The 17,747-nt window shown below is 37.1% G+C and overlaps 1 protein-coding gene across 2 annotated transcripts in view; it reads left to right on the forward strand.

The window, feature by feature from the left end:
• The window catches only part of TAX1BP1 (Tax1 binding protein 1), an 85,009-nt gene that overhangs the window by 57,519 nt on the left and 9,743 nt on the right, over positions 1-17,747 (forward strand). Inside the window, exons 15-16 of one of the 2 annotated variants that reach the window (XM_035020804.1) lie at positions 10,367-10,550; positions 10,890-11,038. In XM_035020804.1, coding sequence (XP_034876695.1) covers positions 10,367-10,550; positions 10,890-11,038 — 333 coding nt within the window. The remainder of the gene's footprint in view (positions 1-10,366; positions 10,551-10,889; positions 11,039-17,747) is intronic. The other variant, XM_035020805.1, reaches the window with a different exon arrangement.

A 17,747-nucleotide genomic window follows, 5' to 3' on the forward strand; every position in this document is an offset into this window, starting at 1 on the left:
CTTTCTTAACTCATCTTTGAAATTGTCAGTTTCTTTTTTTGTTTTTTTGTTTTTTAATAACTAGAAAGATGCCCTGGTCCAACCCTGGAATTAGTTCTTTTCCAAGGAGTTTCTGGTTCGGTATTAGTGGAAGATGGTATTTAGAAAACAAAATATGGGCCCTAGGTGTGTCCATGATTACTGGTGCTCATTGCTTCTAGATCTTTTCAGTGGGCAGAACTAAGAAACATTATTTTAGATATTATGAGTTCTAGTTGAACTCCACATGGTTCTTACTTGCCTTCCTCTTTTCCTATTTGTATATGTGCCTTCCACACTGAGAATCCTGCGTGTCCAACAATACCAACACGTATCTATTCATTTGCTAAATCTGATAATCCACATAAAACAGCTTCAGAATTGCTAGAGCCATATCACTATCAGAAAGATTCCTATTAGGAATAGAATTTGAGATTGTTTGAAGTTCTTTTTTTTTTTTTTTTTTCCTGTCTGTTACACTTGAGTATATTCAAATAGCCTTTTCTTTTCTCCCTCTTCCCCCTGTTTTCTCTCCCTCCTTTTCCTTTTCAGTGTGTGGTAACACAAAATGGCAAGTGGGTTAAAAAGATTCCTGCAAATAAACAATGGATTAAAGATAATTAAAACAATAGGACAAATGAAGAGTGAGAAAATGATTTTTTAAATTTCTGGTATGAGGTTTGGCCAGGTGTATTGCAAAGTTAAAGCAATGATGCTCTAAACAGATCTGACAAGAAGTTGCCAAGGAATACATATATAGGGGCGCCTGGGTGGCTCAGATGGTTAAGTGTCTGCCTTCAGCTCAGGTCATGATCCCAGGGTCCTGGGATGGAGCCCTGCATCGGGCTCCCTGCTCGGTGGGGAGTCTGCTTCTCCCTGTCCTACTGCTCCCCCTGCTTGTGCTCTCTTACCCTGTCAAATAAGTAAATACAATCTTTATAAAAAAAAGAAAAGAGAAATATATTCCAAATACTTCAGACAACTTTTTGAAAGAAACCCAGCTCTAAGTGTATATTGTGCTTGGAGATACTAGCTAATCCTAGAGAGAAGCAGTCAAGATACTTTCTATATTTTACATGTATAAAACATACATTTCATATCTGATTTATATGTATAACTTATACATAAGATTGTATAGAATATATATAATTACTAATTCATATTCATATAGTGTTGTGTTTTATATACATACACATATTTATTTTGAAATTTTATGAAGGATAGAGATAGTCCTGAGTGATTATAACCACTTGTAAGTTATTGTTATATAAATGGCTGAAATATTCAGTAATATAGTGACTGTATTATGCTGCATTAACAAACTTCCCAAAAACTTAGTGGCTCAAAACATTTGTTATTTCACAGCTTCTGTGAGTAGGGAATTCAGGTATGGCTTAACTGGGTCCTCTGGCTTTAGACCTCTCCCAAGTCTGCAATTAGGGTGTCGGAGGGGGCTCAGTTACCTCATGGATATAGATCTATTTCCAAGGTCACTCAAGTGATGTCAGGATTCAATTCCTTGCTCTAGTAACTGCCAAGGAGCAGACACACTTCCTTCTCTGCCATCTTCCATGAGGTCACTCCCTTTCTCTACTCTTGACTCAGGTAAAAGGTTATTCAGAGCACCAGGTAACCTTTAAAAATGTAAAATTGATCACTCCCTTGCTTAAAGCTCCATAATGGGCTTCCTGTGCACTTAAAATAAAACCCAAAATTTTTAACATAGCCTGTGATACTTTGTATGACTGGCCTCCATTTCTCTCTATTCCCATCTGAAGCTACAATGTCTTGTTTCACTATCCTCTATTTTAGTCTCCTTTAGTAGTTCTCGAACTTGAGCTTCCATCGGAATCACCTGTATTGCTTGTTAAAACAGATTCCTGGGCCCACTCCCAAAGTTTCTATTTTAGTAGGTTTGTAGTGGAGCTTGAGATTTGCATTTCTAAGTTCCAGTGCTACTGCTCTGGGAACCACACTTTGAGAAATGTTCTAGTCACCCAGGCTTTATAGCTCACCAGTTGCTTTATTTTCTCAGGGTCCTCATTCATTTCCTTTGCCAGAAATATTCTTGCCTACAATTCTTTGTTACTTTGTTGGACTCTTTTTTTTTTTATGAGTTTAAACATATGAGAGTAGAATAATAGAATGAATTCTGTTGTACTCCTCACCCAACACCAGTAATTGTTATACTTTATGGCTGTCTTATCTGTGCAACCATAATTACCTTCCCTCCTCTCCCCAGAGATATTTTTTCAAGTATATCCCAGAATTTGTATTATTTCCTTCTCAATATTTATTCATAGCTACTCTTTTAAAAAATTTATTTACGGGCGCCTGGGTGGCTCAGTCGTTAAGCGTCTGCCTTCGGCTCAGGTCATGATCCCAGGGTCCTGGGATCGAGTCCCACATTGGGCTCCCTGTTCGGCGGGAAGCATGCTTCTCCCTCTCCCACTCCCCCTGCTTGTGTTCCTGCTCTCGCTATCTCTCTCTCTCTGTCAAATAAATAAATAAAATCTTAAAAAAAAAAAAAAATTATTTACTAGAGAGCATGCATGCATGCATGCTCAGAGGTGGGGAGGGGGAGAAAGGGAGAGAATCTCAAACACTCCATGCAGACCCTGGAGTCTGACACAGGGCTTGATCCCACAACTCTGAGATCACGATCTGAGATGAAACCAAGAGCCAGACACTCAACTGACTGAGCTACCCAGGCGCTGCCCCTCACCCCACCAACTACTCTTGACTCCTCCTTCAAGTCCCAGAATAAATAATAAATGACTCTTTTTTTTTTTTTTTAAGCTTTTATTTATTTGACAGAGAGGGAGAGCGCAAGCAGGGGAAGCAGCAGAGGGAGAGGGAGAAGTAGGCTCTCTGCTGAGCAGGGAGCCCAATGCGGGACTCAGTCCCAGGCCACTGGGATCATGACCTGAGCCGAAGGCAGATGCTTAATCCAATGAGCCACCCAGGCGCTATTCCCCGCCTCCCCCCCCCCCCCCCTTTGACTCATCCTTCAACTCCCAGGATAAATGACTCTTCTTCAGTAAGGCCTTCTTTGACCTTCAGTCTGAAGTACGTGCCTTTATTAAACTCAAACCTGGGACCTGTACTTTATTTCATAGCACTTAACATAATTTGTAATTAATATTTATTTCTGTGCTTACTTAACATCTGCCTCGTCTGCTTTTAATTGTAAGATCCATGAAGAGAGGAATCGCTTCTATTTTATTCACCATTGTATTTGTAGCTCCTAGTACAGCACCTGATATTTGAAGTTAAATATTAGTTGAATTAATTAATTTAAGCACTCTAGGAGAGGCAAACCAGCTAAACAAACTTTTGTGACCTGGAACTGTGAGAGAGGACTCCTAATAAAATCTTTTTTTTTTTTTTTTTTAAGATTTTATTTATTTAGGGGAAAGAGAGAGCTAGCTAGAGAGAGCACGTGAGGGAGTTAGAGAAGCAGGCTCCCCGCTGAGCAGAGAGCCCGATGTGGGGCTCAATCCCAGGACCCTGGGATCATGACCTGAGCCAAAAGCAGACACTTAACTGACTGAGCCACTGAGGCGCCCCTAACAAAATCTATTTCTTAAATCGTGGAGGCTTTTTAGGAGAGTTATGAATCAGCCATCAATATTATTTTGCTAAGGTAAGTTAACCACATTCATGTCATACATGTTTTTGAAGGTAGAGGAGGTCTTAACAGGAGTTCTTGACCATGATTGTTCTAAGGGCCTTTTGATAGTCTGGTGAAATCTGTGTAATATATATTAAATATATTAATATAAAATATATAAATTATATATTTATGACAAATATATATATTATATATATTAATATATATTAAAAGATTTAATGTAGAGAAAGTGTGAGTGGGGGGAGGGGCAGAGAGAGAATCCCACGCAGACTCCTTGCCAAGCACGGCACCAGATGCAGGGCTTGATCTCGGGACTCCAGGGTCATGACCTGAGCCAAAATCAGGAATTGGTTTCTCAACTGACTGAGCCACCCAGGTGCCCCAGAAATACTTTTAAATGAATAAAGCTAAAAGAGAATCACAATGGAAACGAGTTACACGAAATAGTTAAAATATTAAAACAAGTTTATGATATATGTGACAGGTAGTATATGTGCTTATTTAAAAATGTTAAGATTTAGCATGTCTAATAATTACCATAATTTCAAGGTAGTGAAATATAAAGGCTGTGTTGAGATGGCTGCAATAACCGTAATATGAAGTGAATATATCTGATTCTGTAGGTGACAAAGGTATTGCAACTATTGCTGTGTTTTGTTTTTTTTTTTTTGCCTACATTCATAATTGAAAAAATGCTAAATTTCAGTTCAAAGTTAGTGAAAAGATACAAATTTATTTTCCTCATCCAAGTTCATTTATCTCCTTAATTCTAAACATGGACCCTTTGGGGGGGGTGTTGTGAATGCAAATTTGAGAATCAGATTTTCTAAGTCAAGAGCTCAGTTTTCTGATTTACCGAACAACCTACCTATGGCTGTCTTGTTCGTGTCCCTGTGTTCTGTTTACCCTGCCTCCAGTTTCCCTCATGAGGAATCAAAGCTGCTTGTTACTGGTCCTTTTCTTACCCTGCATCCTATTTGCAGGGGATTTATTGCATCTCTGATGGTAGAGGAGAGGAGTATTAACTTACAGGGAACTCTTTATTACGTTGGAATCTCTATGAAGTTGCTTGACTTACCGTAAATCTTACAATGAAACCCTTGACTCCATTTAAGTAGTTTATTGTTTGCTTACAGAAGAATTTCACCATGTTCTTCTAAGGTAGTTGGCTTAAATTTTTGTAGCAGTTTATCCTATCTACATCTTTTGCTGCGTTCCTGTCCTTTTCCTCTTGACTTGTCTTTGAAATATTTTTTGAATTTGCTTTCACTTTTTCTCTACTCCCATTGCACTTTCACAATTTTGAATTACATGGCAGCACTTTTTGAGTCATGGCAGGAGATGAGGGAACCTCCATTGAGGACCTGCTGTGTTCTGAACACTTCTCTAATTTCTTAGTAGTCCTAGTCCTAGGGCTGGAGAAGGTAAGTTCTTCAGGGTTATTAGTGCTGGAGCTGATGAGCAAATCCAGGTCAGTCTGACTCTAGCTTACCATGTCATGCCATCCCCCTGCTTGTTGCTAATTCAAGTATGCCCAATTTCAAGTGTGCCCAGTATAGCTTTCCTAGAATAACTTTACTAAAGGGCCATGTTATGATTGTTCAAGAACTGTTAGGCCCATTGTAGTAAACTGTATGATACAGATTTGGCACATCTGGCCTTAAACTTGTCTTTTCTCTTGCTCTTCACATGCACCCTGTGCTCTAGCCATATCATTCGTTTACCCAATCCTGTAATATGTTATTATTTCTTCTGTATATCTTCTGTACTCTTTTCACATGCTTAGGAGGAACTTCTAATTGCTGTATCTCTTCTCAAACCTAAATTGACTTGAATTTTTCATGTTTACCAGTTTTGCTTTCAGTGATAATGACTTAACTGTTTCAAGGTTACTTCATTTAATGGTCATTTATATAGGTAAAAATTTGCTGACATAGGATCTCATCTCTATTCTCACGGGATGACATTAGCAAAACAGCTGAGTTTTACTTTACAGATGAAATTTTCCATTCTTACATCCGTGGTTAAAATTTCTGGTTGATTTTTTTTCTCTTTAACAGCTTTATCGAGGTACAGTTTACATGTAATAAAACTCACCTATTTTAAGTGCAATTTGATAAATATATATAGTTCTGTAAATACCATTATATTCAAACTGTAGAGTGTTTCCATTACTGCACAAAGTTCCTTCATGCTTGATTTTAGTCAACTCCATCAACTATCTCCAGTCCCAGACAATCACTGATCTACCTTCTGCCACTATATAGTTTTACTTTTTCTAGCATTTCGTATAAATGCAGTCATGGAGAATTTACCCATTCACTGGTTGGACATTAATCATTTTACCAGCTGATGTGTACATATGGATTATTTCTAGTGTTTTGCTATGAATAATGCAATGAACATTCTTCTTTTTGTAGATGTAAGTTTTCATTTCTCTCGAGTAGATGCCTAGGAATGGTATCGCTTTCTTACATGATGGGTATGTTTTTAAGAAACAGCCAAATTGTTTTTCAAAGTGGCTGTACCATTTTGCATTCCCACTAGCAGTGTATGAGCATTCCAATTGCCCTGTAGCCTCATTAGTAGTTGGTATTATTGAGTTTTAATTTCAGTCATGCTGGTGAATGTGCAGTGTTATTGTGGTTTAATTGTCCCTGATGACTAGTGGTGCTGGGCATCTTTTCATATGCTTATAGGCTATTCACATATGTATATATTCTTTAAGTATATATACTTAAAACTGTCCAACATGAGGCTTAAACTCATGACCCTGAGATTGCGAGTTGCATGCTCTACTGACTGAGCCAGCCAGGTGCCCCCATTCGTATATATTCTTTTGTGAAGTGTTGAGATCTTTACCTGTTTTTTAATTGGGTTATCTTTATTGGTTGTATTTGGTTTTAAGAGTTCTTTATATATTCTAAATACAATTCCTTTTTCATATGTCTTGGAAATATTTTCTTCCAATACGTAGCTTGCCTTTTCATTTTTATTTTTAAATTTTATTTAAATTCAATTAATTTACATAGTGTATTATTAGTTTCAGAGGTGGAGTTCAGTGATGGATCCATCATTTGCATATAACACCCAGGGCTCATTACATCACGTGCCCTCCTTAATGCCCATTACCCAGTTACCCCACCCCCCACCCACCTCCCCTCCAGCAACCCTCAGTTTGTTTCCTATACTTAATAATCTCTTACGGTTTGTCTCCCTTTCTGATTTTGTCTTATTTTTCCCTCCCTTTTCCTGTGATCCTTTATTTCTTAAATTCCACATATGAGTGAAATCATATAATTTGTCTTTATCTGATTGACTTCACTTAGCATAATACTCTCTAGTTTCGTCCACGTCATTGCAAATGGTAAGATTTCTTTTTTTTTTTTGATGGCCGAGTAATATTTTAGTGTGTGTGTGTGTGTATAAACACACACACACACACTCACACACTACATCTTCTATATCTGTTCATCTATGGATGGACATCTGTGTTCTTTTCCATCGTTTGGCTATTGTAGACCTTGCTGCTAGAAACATTGGGATGCATGTGACTCTTTGGATCACTAGGTAAATACCTAGTAATGCAACTGCTGGGTCATAGGGTAGCTCTGTTTTTAACTTTTTGAGGAATCTCCATACTGTTTTCCAGTGTCTTTTCATTTTTAAAAATATCTTTGAACAAAAGCTTCTAATTTTGAAAATAGTCTAACAGCAATATTTTTCCTAATGGTTCATGCTGTTTGTATCCTGTCTTAACAAATTTTTGCCTAATCCGAGGTCACAAAGATTTTCACCTATTTTTTTCTTTCACTAGATTTATGGCTTTAGCTCTTATGTTTAGATTTATGATCCATTTGAAATTAATTTTGGGGGGAGTCGTCTGGGTAGCTCAGTCAGTAAGCATCCGACTTTTGATCTCAGCTCAGGTCTTGATCTCAGGGTTGTGAGTTCAAGCCCTGTGTTAGGCTCCATGCTGGGTTTGGAGCCTACTTAAAAAAAATAAAGTAAAATAAATTGTTTGTATGGTGTGATATATAGTCAAAGTTTATTTGTAGATACCCAGTTTTTATTTTTTTAAAGATTTTATTTATTTTTGACAGAGACAGCGAGAGAGGGACCACAAGCGGGGAGTGGGAGAGGGAGAAGCAGGCTTCCCGCAGGGAGCCCGATGTGGGTGGGGCTCGATCCTGGGACCCTGGGATCATGACCTGAGCGAAAGGCAGACGCTTAACGACTGAGCCACCCAGGTGCCCTGATACCCAGTTTTTTAAGCTTATGCTTAAAAGACTGTCCTTTTCCTTCATTGAATTATTTCTGCATCTGTGTTGAAAATTAATTGACTATGAGTATGGGTATATTTTTAGACTCTCTTTTGTTTTACTGATTTATATCAGGGGTCTGCAAACTAACATCTACAAGCCAAATATGGCTCATGGCCTATTTTGTAAACAAAGTTTTATTAGCATATGACCATACCCATTCATTTAGGCATTACCTATGGCTGCAACAACAGAGGCAGATTTGAGTAGTTTTGACAGACTGTGTCCTACAAAGCTGAAAATATCTACTATCAGGCCCTTTATGGAAAAATTTTGCCAGCTCCTAATCTGTTTATCCATATATCAACATTCTAGTCTCTTGATTTTATAGCTTTATTGTAAGTCTTGAAATCAAGTGTAAGTCTTCCAACTTTGTTCTTTTTAGAAATGGGCTATTTCAGGACCTTTGCATTTCGGGGTTCGTTCTTGTCAGTTTATCAAAAGCCTGCTGGGATTTTGATTGGGATTGTATTGAATGTATAGATCAATTTGGGGAGGAATTTATAAAAATGCCAAGTTTTCCAGTACATGAATGTGGCATATTTTTTCTTTTTATTGAGGTTCTCTTTAATTTCTCTCAGCATGTTTGTTGTTTTTAGTGTACAGGCCTTGAACATCTTTTATTAAATTTATTCCTAAGTATTTTAATATCTATCGATTCTACTATAAATGGTATCTTTAAAAACTTCATTTTTATTGTGTGTTGCTTACGTATCGAGATACAATTGATTTTATATATTGATCTTTTATATTGCAGTGTTGCTAAATCTACTCATTCTCCTAGTTCTGTAGATTCCTTAGGATTTTCTACATATATGATCATATCCTCTGAATAAAGATGATTTTACTTCTTTTCACTCTGCCTTAATCTTAATCTTGCCTTAATACACTGTTTAGAATCTCCAGTACGATGTTGAATAGAAGTGATGAGAGCAGACATCCTTGCCTTATTATTGATCTTAGGTAGAATCATTTAGTTTTTCACCATTAATATTCACTGTAGGGTTTTGAAGTGTCTTTTTTCATATTAAGGATGTTCCTTTTTATTTCTAGTTAGTTGAGATTTAAAAAATATATATGAGTGCCTGTTGAATTTTGTAAAATGTTTCTTCATCTATTTAAACGATATATTTTTTTCCCCATTAGTCTGTGAACATAGTGAATTATGTTGATTTTTGTATGTTAAGCTAAATTTGCTTTCTTGTGATAAAAACCCACTTGATTGGGGCGCCTGGGTAGCTCAGTCATTTAAGCGTCTGCCTTCGGCTCAGGTCATTATCCCTGGGTCCTGGAATCGAGCTCCGTGTCGGGCTCCCTGCTCGGCGGGGAGCCTGCTTCTCCCTCTCCCTCTGCCTGCTGCTCCCCCTGCTTGTGCTCGCTTTTTCTGTCAAAAAAAAAAATGGATAAAATCTTAAAAACAAACAAGACAAATCCCCAATATCTTTTTAAATATTGTTGGATTTGATTTCTTAAGGATTTTTGTATCAGTATTCATGAGCGATGAGGTTTGCAGTTTTCCTCTGATGTCCTTGTTTGACTTTGGTATTAGGATAGTATTGGCCTTATAAATAAAGTAAGTTCAGAAATGTGGGGTTTTGTTTTGTTTTGTTTTTAAGATTTTATTTGCAGAGAGAGATAGAGCATGCATGCACAAGCAGGGGGAGCAGCAGGCAGAGGGAGAAGCAGGCTCCCTGCTGAGCAAGGAACCCGATGTGGGACTTGATCCCAGGCACCTGGGATCATGACCTGAGCCGAAGGCAGATGCTTAACTGACTGAGCCACCCAGGTGTCCCTAGAAGTGTTTTTTCTCTAGTTTTGAAGGAGTTTATATGGGATTAGTATTTTTAAATTTTAAATTTGGTAGATTTTACTAGAGAAGCAGTTTGGGTTGCTTTTTGTCCTTTGACTTTTTTTTTTTTTTTAATTTTATTTATTATTTGACAGAGAGAGAGAGCAAGCACAAGCAGGGAGAAGAGCAGGCAGGGGAGAAGCAGGCTCCCCGCTGAGAAAGGAGCCAGATGCAGGGCTTGATCCCAGACCCCCGGGATCATGACCTGAGCCGAAGGCAACCGCCCAACTGACTGAGCCACCCAGGCGCCCGTCCTTTGACTTTTATTAATAACTAAGTTGTAAGAGATTCACAGTTTCCTCTTAGCTCAATAAAAAAGGCAGCCTCTTGGCACAAATAAATTTGAAAATACATGGGGCTTTATTCTGCCTTCTGATGTTGTATGTGGAGGGGACATTTATGAGAAGTTGAGAGCCAGACTTTTCAATTGTATTCTTTAAACATAATAGGGAAGTAATTTTATTACATTTTAGCTAAATGTTTAATGCTGCCCTTATTATAAAATATTTGAATGCTTTCTGCCTTTGTTTTTGTTAATTTTAGGAACTTAAAAGGAATCTAGAAGATCAAGCAGAAAGGAAAATGGAAGGTCAGAATTCCCAGAGTCCTCAAAAGATCTCACAGTGTCTCAACACATGCTCAGAGCAAAATGGTCATGTTTCCACAGTGCCACATATACAGCCAGTTCTGCAGTATGGTAATCCTTATGCAACACAGGAAGCCAGAGGTTATTAAAATAATTTTGGTTTGGGCTTAACTGAATATGGAGGTTTTTTTGGTTTGTATATTAATGGGATTAGAAAACTGGTACAATTAACTCTAATAGAAACATTATCTTGTAACCAGTAGTTTTAATGTTTAACAGTAACTGGGTTCCTCTAGGAGTGCTGCACACAAAAGAGTAGTCTATTTGCTTATTACATATATTCTTATTTTTAAAAATCAGTGGGGTTAAAAAGGCATTTTTGTGATACATAAAAATGGTTCTTTATATCCTGTTGTTCATAGCTATACACAGAGATTCTAATTATAGTACCAGGTTTCACTTCCCAAATTTTTATTTCAGATGGAGCAGATGGTGCTTTTTATCCAGATGAAATCCAAAGGCCACCTCTGAGAGTACCGTCTTGGGGACTGGAAGATAATGTTGTCTGCAGCCAGCCTGCTCGAAACCTTAGTCGGCCTGATGGTTTAGAAGATCCTGAGGATAGTAAAGTAAATTGAATTTCTATTTTTTGAGCCTGTTCCTTTTATTTTTTGTTTCATGTAGAGAGTTATGTTTGTGGAAAAGAGAGTGTGTGTTTTTGTGTATACATGGTGATTGTTTAATTTTTGGAAAAACCTGCTTGTATTTAAATTTGGAAAAATCAACCATTAATATGCTTCAGACTTACACTTTAGGATTTATACTAAAGTAAAAGATTAAGTTCAGAGAATGACCTCAATATTGTAGTTGTCAGTTTAATCTTTAAAACAGTTTTTTTGAGATATAATTGATATATACCTTTAATTCAGGTGTACAGCATAATGATTCAGTATTTGTATGTATCATGAAAGGATTACTACAAGTCTGGTTAACATTTGTTATCACATATAATTAACAAATTTTTTTTCCTTTGTGATGAGAACTTTTAAGATTTACTCAGCAACTTTCGAAAATATAAATTATTAGCTGTGGTCACAAATAGTTTAATTTTAATTATCACTGAGTAATTTACTATATTCTTTTGATTGCAGATGTACTAGGTTGGAAGAAGCAGTGTTAATGACAGTTAGACATCGTTAGTATTTAATAATCTTTCAGCAACCCAATACTGATAATTTGAGTTTGTGTATCATGTCATTTTTATTTTTATTTCATTTAAGAGATTTCTTCACCATTTAATAAGTTTTTTCCTCATAGCAGCTTTTTTGGATTTCCTGTGCATTAAGATGAATTTAAAAGAAATGCTTTATCGTGCTCTTTGCAAGTACAGCAGTATCATGACCTGTTTCTCATTTAATCTAGTTTGCTGCATTTAATTGCTATTAACCTTTGCAGAAACTGATCAGTGTTCAGACAGGCATGATTTTAGCCCTAGTGCTCAACACCCATAATGGAGAAAAATGTATTTCTCCCTCCTGCCTTTTGGCCTCCTATGTCCATTACTGGGAATAATTAGGAAAACTGTCAGAACTTTTGTAGCCTGTTTAAGGTCTAGACTATATTCTTACTGCTTTTTCACACCTTTACTTCACATTTTGCATATTTAATCTGATCATTCTTGGCACAGATGTTACATGTGACAAGCCTTTCTCTTCCGTAGTCATCTGCTTCAGTTTAATTAGCAGAATGTTCTTTCTGATCTGTGTGCTTTGCCCTCCTGCAAACCCATGAGAAGCAGTGTTAGAGTATTGTGCTCATTTGCTGACATGCTTAGATTTGGTAATGAGAGGGAAGGACTCTTAATAGGTGCACCTTGGATAATTGTATTTTGCAATTAGAAGATTTTTTTCACTTTAGACAGAAACTAATTTTTATGTACATTTAGACTTTTAAAAAAATCTTGTCATTACAATAACAAAATTCACTTGGAAGTGAAGTATTTTAATGAGTAATTTTTAGAATATATAAAGCAGATTTAGTTGACCTGTTCCTTTTCTCTGGTTCCCTGTCCTGGGAGTAATTAACAGCCACAGGACCTCAGAGTCAGGGTTGAGGCTGCCTGTTCTCTAGTCTACTCCAGTCATATACTTGCCAGATCTCCTTTCTGCACCAGAAATTGGTCCGCTATCAGATTAGATGCCTTTTGTGACTCCCTTTTCCCTAATAATTGCAATAGCAATAACTGTAGCATCATAATTATGATGATCGTGATGGCACCAAACATTTCTCAATTTGCCAGCTAGTGCATGGCTGTTTAAATATGTTAACTCATTTGTTCTTCATAGCAGTCCTGTGAGGTAGGAACTATTACAATGTTTTCTTTTATAATGGAGGAAACAGAAAGATTAACTGACTTGCTTCATCACACAGCTGGTAAGGGTACAGTCAGATGAGGATTTGAACCTCATCAGTTTGGCTATAGGAGCTATGGTCCTAACCACCTATCAGTCTATCAGATAGACTAAGCCAGAGGTTCCCAAACTTTCAGTTCATGGCACCTTTGGCGTCTAAGTAAATTTTTTATGATGCCCTATAGGCCAAAAGAAATACTTAACAATTTCCTAACAAGTATAGTAACCATTTGAAAAAAAAAAAAAAGTATATACTGAATTGAAAGATTCTTATTTTTCATTCTTAAATAAGCACCGTTACTGATGGGATGTATGTGGTTGTTGACCACTGTACACCTTCTCAAACCTTGGAATTGGATGGGACAGACCACATTCATTTCCTGATTCACATTGATTTTCACAAAGCACATGCTTTACATTTCAGCAGCTGCCAAATACCCAGCGTCTTCTCAAAGATAAGGTGTCACTGAAAAGAATGTTGAAACTGAGCTATCTTGAACTAGTTGTTCTTGTGATATCTGACAAATGTGGAGTGTTTCTGCATATTTCATTAACTTAGAAGATTAAAACTATCCTTTGGTACCCTGTGAATTTGATATGGTGCCCTAGCAATGGGAGCATGGGTCTAAACCCTTGCTACTCAGAAATACAGTATGTGGACCAACAGTTTTTTTCTTTTTTCTTTTTTTTTTTTTTTTGAGAGGGAGAGAGGAGAGGCAGAGGGAGAGGGAAAGAGAATCTTAAGCAGGCTCCATGTCCGGCGCAGAGCCTGACACAGGGCTTTATCTCACGACCCTGTGATCATGACGTGAGCTGAAATCAAGAGTTGGACACTCAACTGATTGAGCCATCCAGGCACCCCCCAAGTTTCTTAATTTTGATAAAGTCGAATTTATCCTATTTTTCCTTGTACTTTTGTGGTCAGATCTCAGAAACCATTGCCTAATTCATAGGAAGATTTGTCCCTGGGTTTTCTGTTGTCTTTGCTCTTATTTAGGTTTTTGGTTCATTTTGAGTTAATTTCTGAATGTGGAGAAAAATAACATTTGAAAAGTAATGGAGATCTTGCTTTTCTTTAAGTTTTTTATTTTAATTCCAGTATAGTTAACATGCAATGTAATGTTAGTTTCAGGTATACAGTATAGTAATTCAGCTGTGCTGTACATTACTCAGTGCTCATCATAAGTGTACTCTTAAATCCCCATCACCTTTTTCACCCATCCTCCCTCCCCTATGGTAATCATCAGTTCTCTGTAGTTAAGAGTGTTTCCTGGTTGGGCGCCTGGGTGGCTCAGTTGGTTAAGCGACTGTCTTCGGCTCAGGTCATGATCCCGGGGTCCTGGGATCGAGTCCCGCATGGGGCGCCCTGCTCAGCGGGGAGCCTGCTTCTCCCTCTGACCTTCTCCCCTCTCATGCTCTCTCTCTCTCGCTCTCGGAACCTCCATAGTTTTCTACAATGGCTGCATCAGTTTGCATGCCCACCAGCAGTGCATGCTGATTCATTTTTCTCCATATCCTCGCCAACACTTGTTGTTTCTTGTGTTTTTGATTTTAGCTCTTCTAACAGGTGTGAGGTATGATAGCTCATTGTGGTTTCTGATTTGCATTTCCCTGATGATGAGTGATGTTGAGCATCTTTTCATCTGTCTGTTGGCCATCTGTATTCTTCTTTGGAAAAATGTTCGTTTCTTCTGCCCATTTTTAAATTGGATTATTTGTTTTTTGAGCATTGAGTTGTAGCAGTTTTTTATATATTTTGGATACTAATCCTTTCTCATATATGTCATTTGCAAATCTCTTTTCCCATACAGTAGGTTGCCTTTTAGTTTTGTTATTTCCTTTGTTGTGCAGAAGCTTCTTATTTTGATGTAGTCCCAATAGCTTGATTTTGCTTTTGTTTTCCTTGTCTCAGGAGACCCGTCTAGAAAAATGTTGCTATGATCAATGTCAGTGAAATTACTGTGTTCTCTTCTAGGACTTTTCTGGTTTCAGGTCTCACATTTAGGCCTTTAATCCATTTTAAGTTTACTTTTGTGTATGTTGTAAGAAAGTGGTTGAGTTTCATTCTTTTGTATGTAACTGTTCCATTTTCCCCAACACATTTTGTTGAGGAGACTGTCTTTTTCCCACTGCATGTTCTTCCCTGCTTTGTCAAAGATTAATTGACCATATAATTGTGGGTTTATTTTTGGGTTTTCTATTCTGTTCCATTGATCTGTGTGTCTGTTTCTATGCCAGTACCACACTGTTTTAATTACTATAGCTTTGTAATATAACTTGAAGATACCTCCAGTTTTTTCTTTTTCAAGATTGCTTTAGCTTTTTGGGGTCTTTTGTCATTTCATACAACTTTTAGGATTGTTGTACTAGTTCTCTGAAAAATACTGTTGGTATTTTGATAAGGATTACATTACATCTGTGGATTTGGGAAGTATGGACATTTTAACAATATTTATTCTTCCAATCCATAAGAATGGAATGTCTTTCCATTTCTTTGTATCTTTAATTTCTTTCATGAGTATTTTCTAGTTTTCAGAGTATAGATCTTTCATCTGGTTAGGTTTATTCCTAGGTATCTATTGTTTTTGGTGCAAGTGTAAATGCTATTGTTTAGAAATGCAACAGATTTCTGTACATTGATTTTGTATCTCATGACTTTATTCATTTATCAGTTCTAGCAGTTTTGGGGCAGAGTTTTTAGGATTTTCTCTATATAGTATCATGTTATCTGCAAATAGCGAAAGTTTTACTTCTTCCTTACCAGTTTGGATGCCTTTTATTTCTTTTTGTTGTCTAATTGCTGTGGCTAGGATTCTAGTAGTATTTGAATAAAAGTTGTGAGAGTGGACATCCTTGTCTTGTTCATGACCTTAGGGGAAGAGCTCTCAGTTTTTCCCCGTTGAGTATGATCACTTTGGGTTTTTCATATGTGGTCTTTATTATGTTGAGGTATGTTCCCTCTAAACCTACTTTGTTGAAGGTTTTTACCATGAATGGATGTACCTTGTCAAATGCATTTTCTGCATCTGTTGGTAATTTCTTTTTTCTGTTATAGATTTGATGTATCATGTTGATAGGTTTGCAAATATTGAACCACCCTTCCACACTGGAAAAATATTCCAGTTGATAGCAGTGAATGATTTCTTAATGTAATGTTGGACTCCGTTTGCTAGTGTTTTGATGAGGAATTTTGCATCTGTGTTCATCAGAGATGTTGGCTTGCAGTTCTCTTTTTTTGTGGTGTCTTTATTTGGTTTTGTTATCAGGGTAATGCTGGCCTCATAGAATGAAAATTGGAAGTTTTCCTTCCTCTTCTCTATCTTTTGGAATAGTTTGAGAAGAATAGGTATTAAGTCCTCTTTAAATGTTTTATAGAATTTACTTGTGAAGCCATTTGGTCCTGGACTTTCGTTTGTTGGTAGTTTTTTGATTGTTAAGTACCATTGCTGGTGATCGGTCTGTTCAATTATTCTATTTTTTCCGGTTTTAGTTTTGGTAGGTCATAGGTTTTTAGGAATTTATACATTTCTTCCAGGTTGTCCAATTTGTTGCAAGAGAATATTATGAAGAATTATATGCCAGTTGTTTGTATTTCTATGGTGTTGGTTGTTATTTCTCCTCTTTAATTTGTGATTTTGTTTGAGTCCTTCCTGGGGTTTTTGGATATTTTTGGCATATGTGCTGCTTTCCCCACCCCCCCCGCCTTCTCCCCTTTAATGAATCTGGCCAGAGGTTTATCGATTTTGTTTTTCAGAGAACCAGCTCCCGGTTTTCATTAATCTATTCTGTTTTTTGTTTTTTTAGTTTCTATATCATTTATTTCTGCTCTAATCTTTATTATTTCCTTCCTTCTGGTTTTGGTTTTTTTGTTATTTTCTAGCTCATTTAGATGTAAGGTGAGGTGATTTATTTGAGATTTTTCTTGCCCTTTTTTTTTTTTTTTTAAGATTTTATTTATTTATTTGACAGATCACAAGTAGGCAGACAGGCAGGCAGAAGGAGAGGGGGAAGCAGGCTCCCTGCCAAGCACAGAGCCTGATGCAGGGCTCGATCCCAGGATGCTGGGATCATGACCTGAGCCAAAGGCAGACGCTTAACCAACTGAGCCACCCAAGCGCCCTTTTTCTTGCTTCTTGAGGCAGGCCTGTATTGCTGTAAATTTCCTTGTTAGAACTGGTTTTTCTGCAGCCCAAAGATTTTGGTCTGTTATGTTGTCACTTCCATTTGTTTCCATGTAATTTTTTATTCTTTGATTTCTTGGTTGGCCCATTCATTGTTTATTATTTATGTCTTTCCAGATTTCTTCTTGTGTTTAATTTTTAGTTTCATAATGTTGTAGTCAGAAAAGATTCCTGGTATGATTTTGATCTTTTTCAATTTATTGAGACTTGTTTTGTAGCCTAATATGTGGTCTACCCTGGAGAATGTTCCATGTATACTTGAAAAGAATATGTATTCTGCTATTTTAGGATGGAATGCTCTGAATATATCTGTTAAATCCATATGGTCCAGTGTGTTGTTCAAACCCACATTTCCTTATTGATTTCTGTTTGGATGATCTGCCTACTGATATAAGTGGGGTGTTAAAGTCCCTTACTATTGTTGCATTACTATCAATTAGTTCCTTTATGTTTGCTATTAACTTTTGTGTATTTGAATGCTTCTTTGTTGGATGCATAAATATTTACAATCGTTATATCTTCTTGTTGATTGTCCCCTTTATTTAGTGTCCTTTGTCTCTTGTTACAGTCTTTTTTTTTTTTTTTTAAAGATTTTATTTATTTGAGAGAGCACAAGTGCAGGGGAGGGGCAGAGGAAGAGGGAGAAGCAGACTCCCTGCTGAGCAGGGAGCCTGACACAGGCCTCTGTCCAGGACCCTGAAATCATGACCTGAGCCGAAGGCAGATGCTTAACAACTGAGCCACCC

This window comes from Mirounga leonina, unplaced genomic scaffold, assembly GCF_011800145.1.
Source record: "Mirounga leonina isolate KUSES-001 unplaced genomic scaffold, KU_Mleo_1.0 Mir_174, whole genome shotgun sequence".
NCBI classification, from domain to species: Eukaryota; Metazoa; Chordata; class Mammalia; order Carnivora; family Phocidae; genus Mirounga; species Mirounga leonina.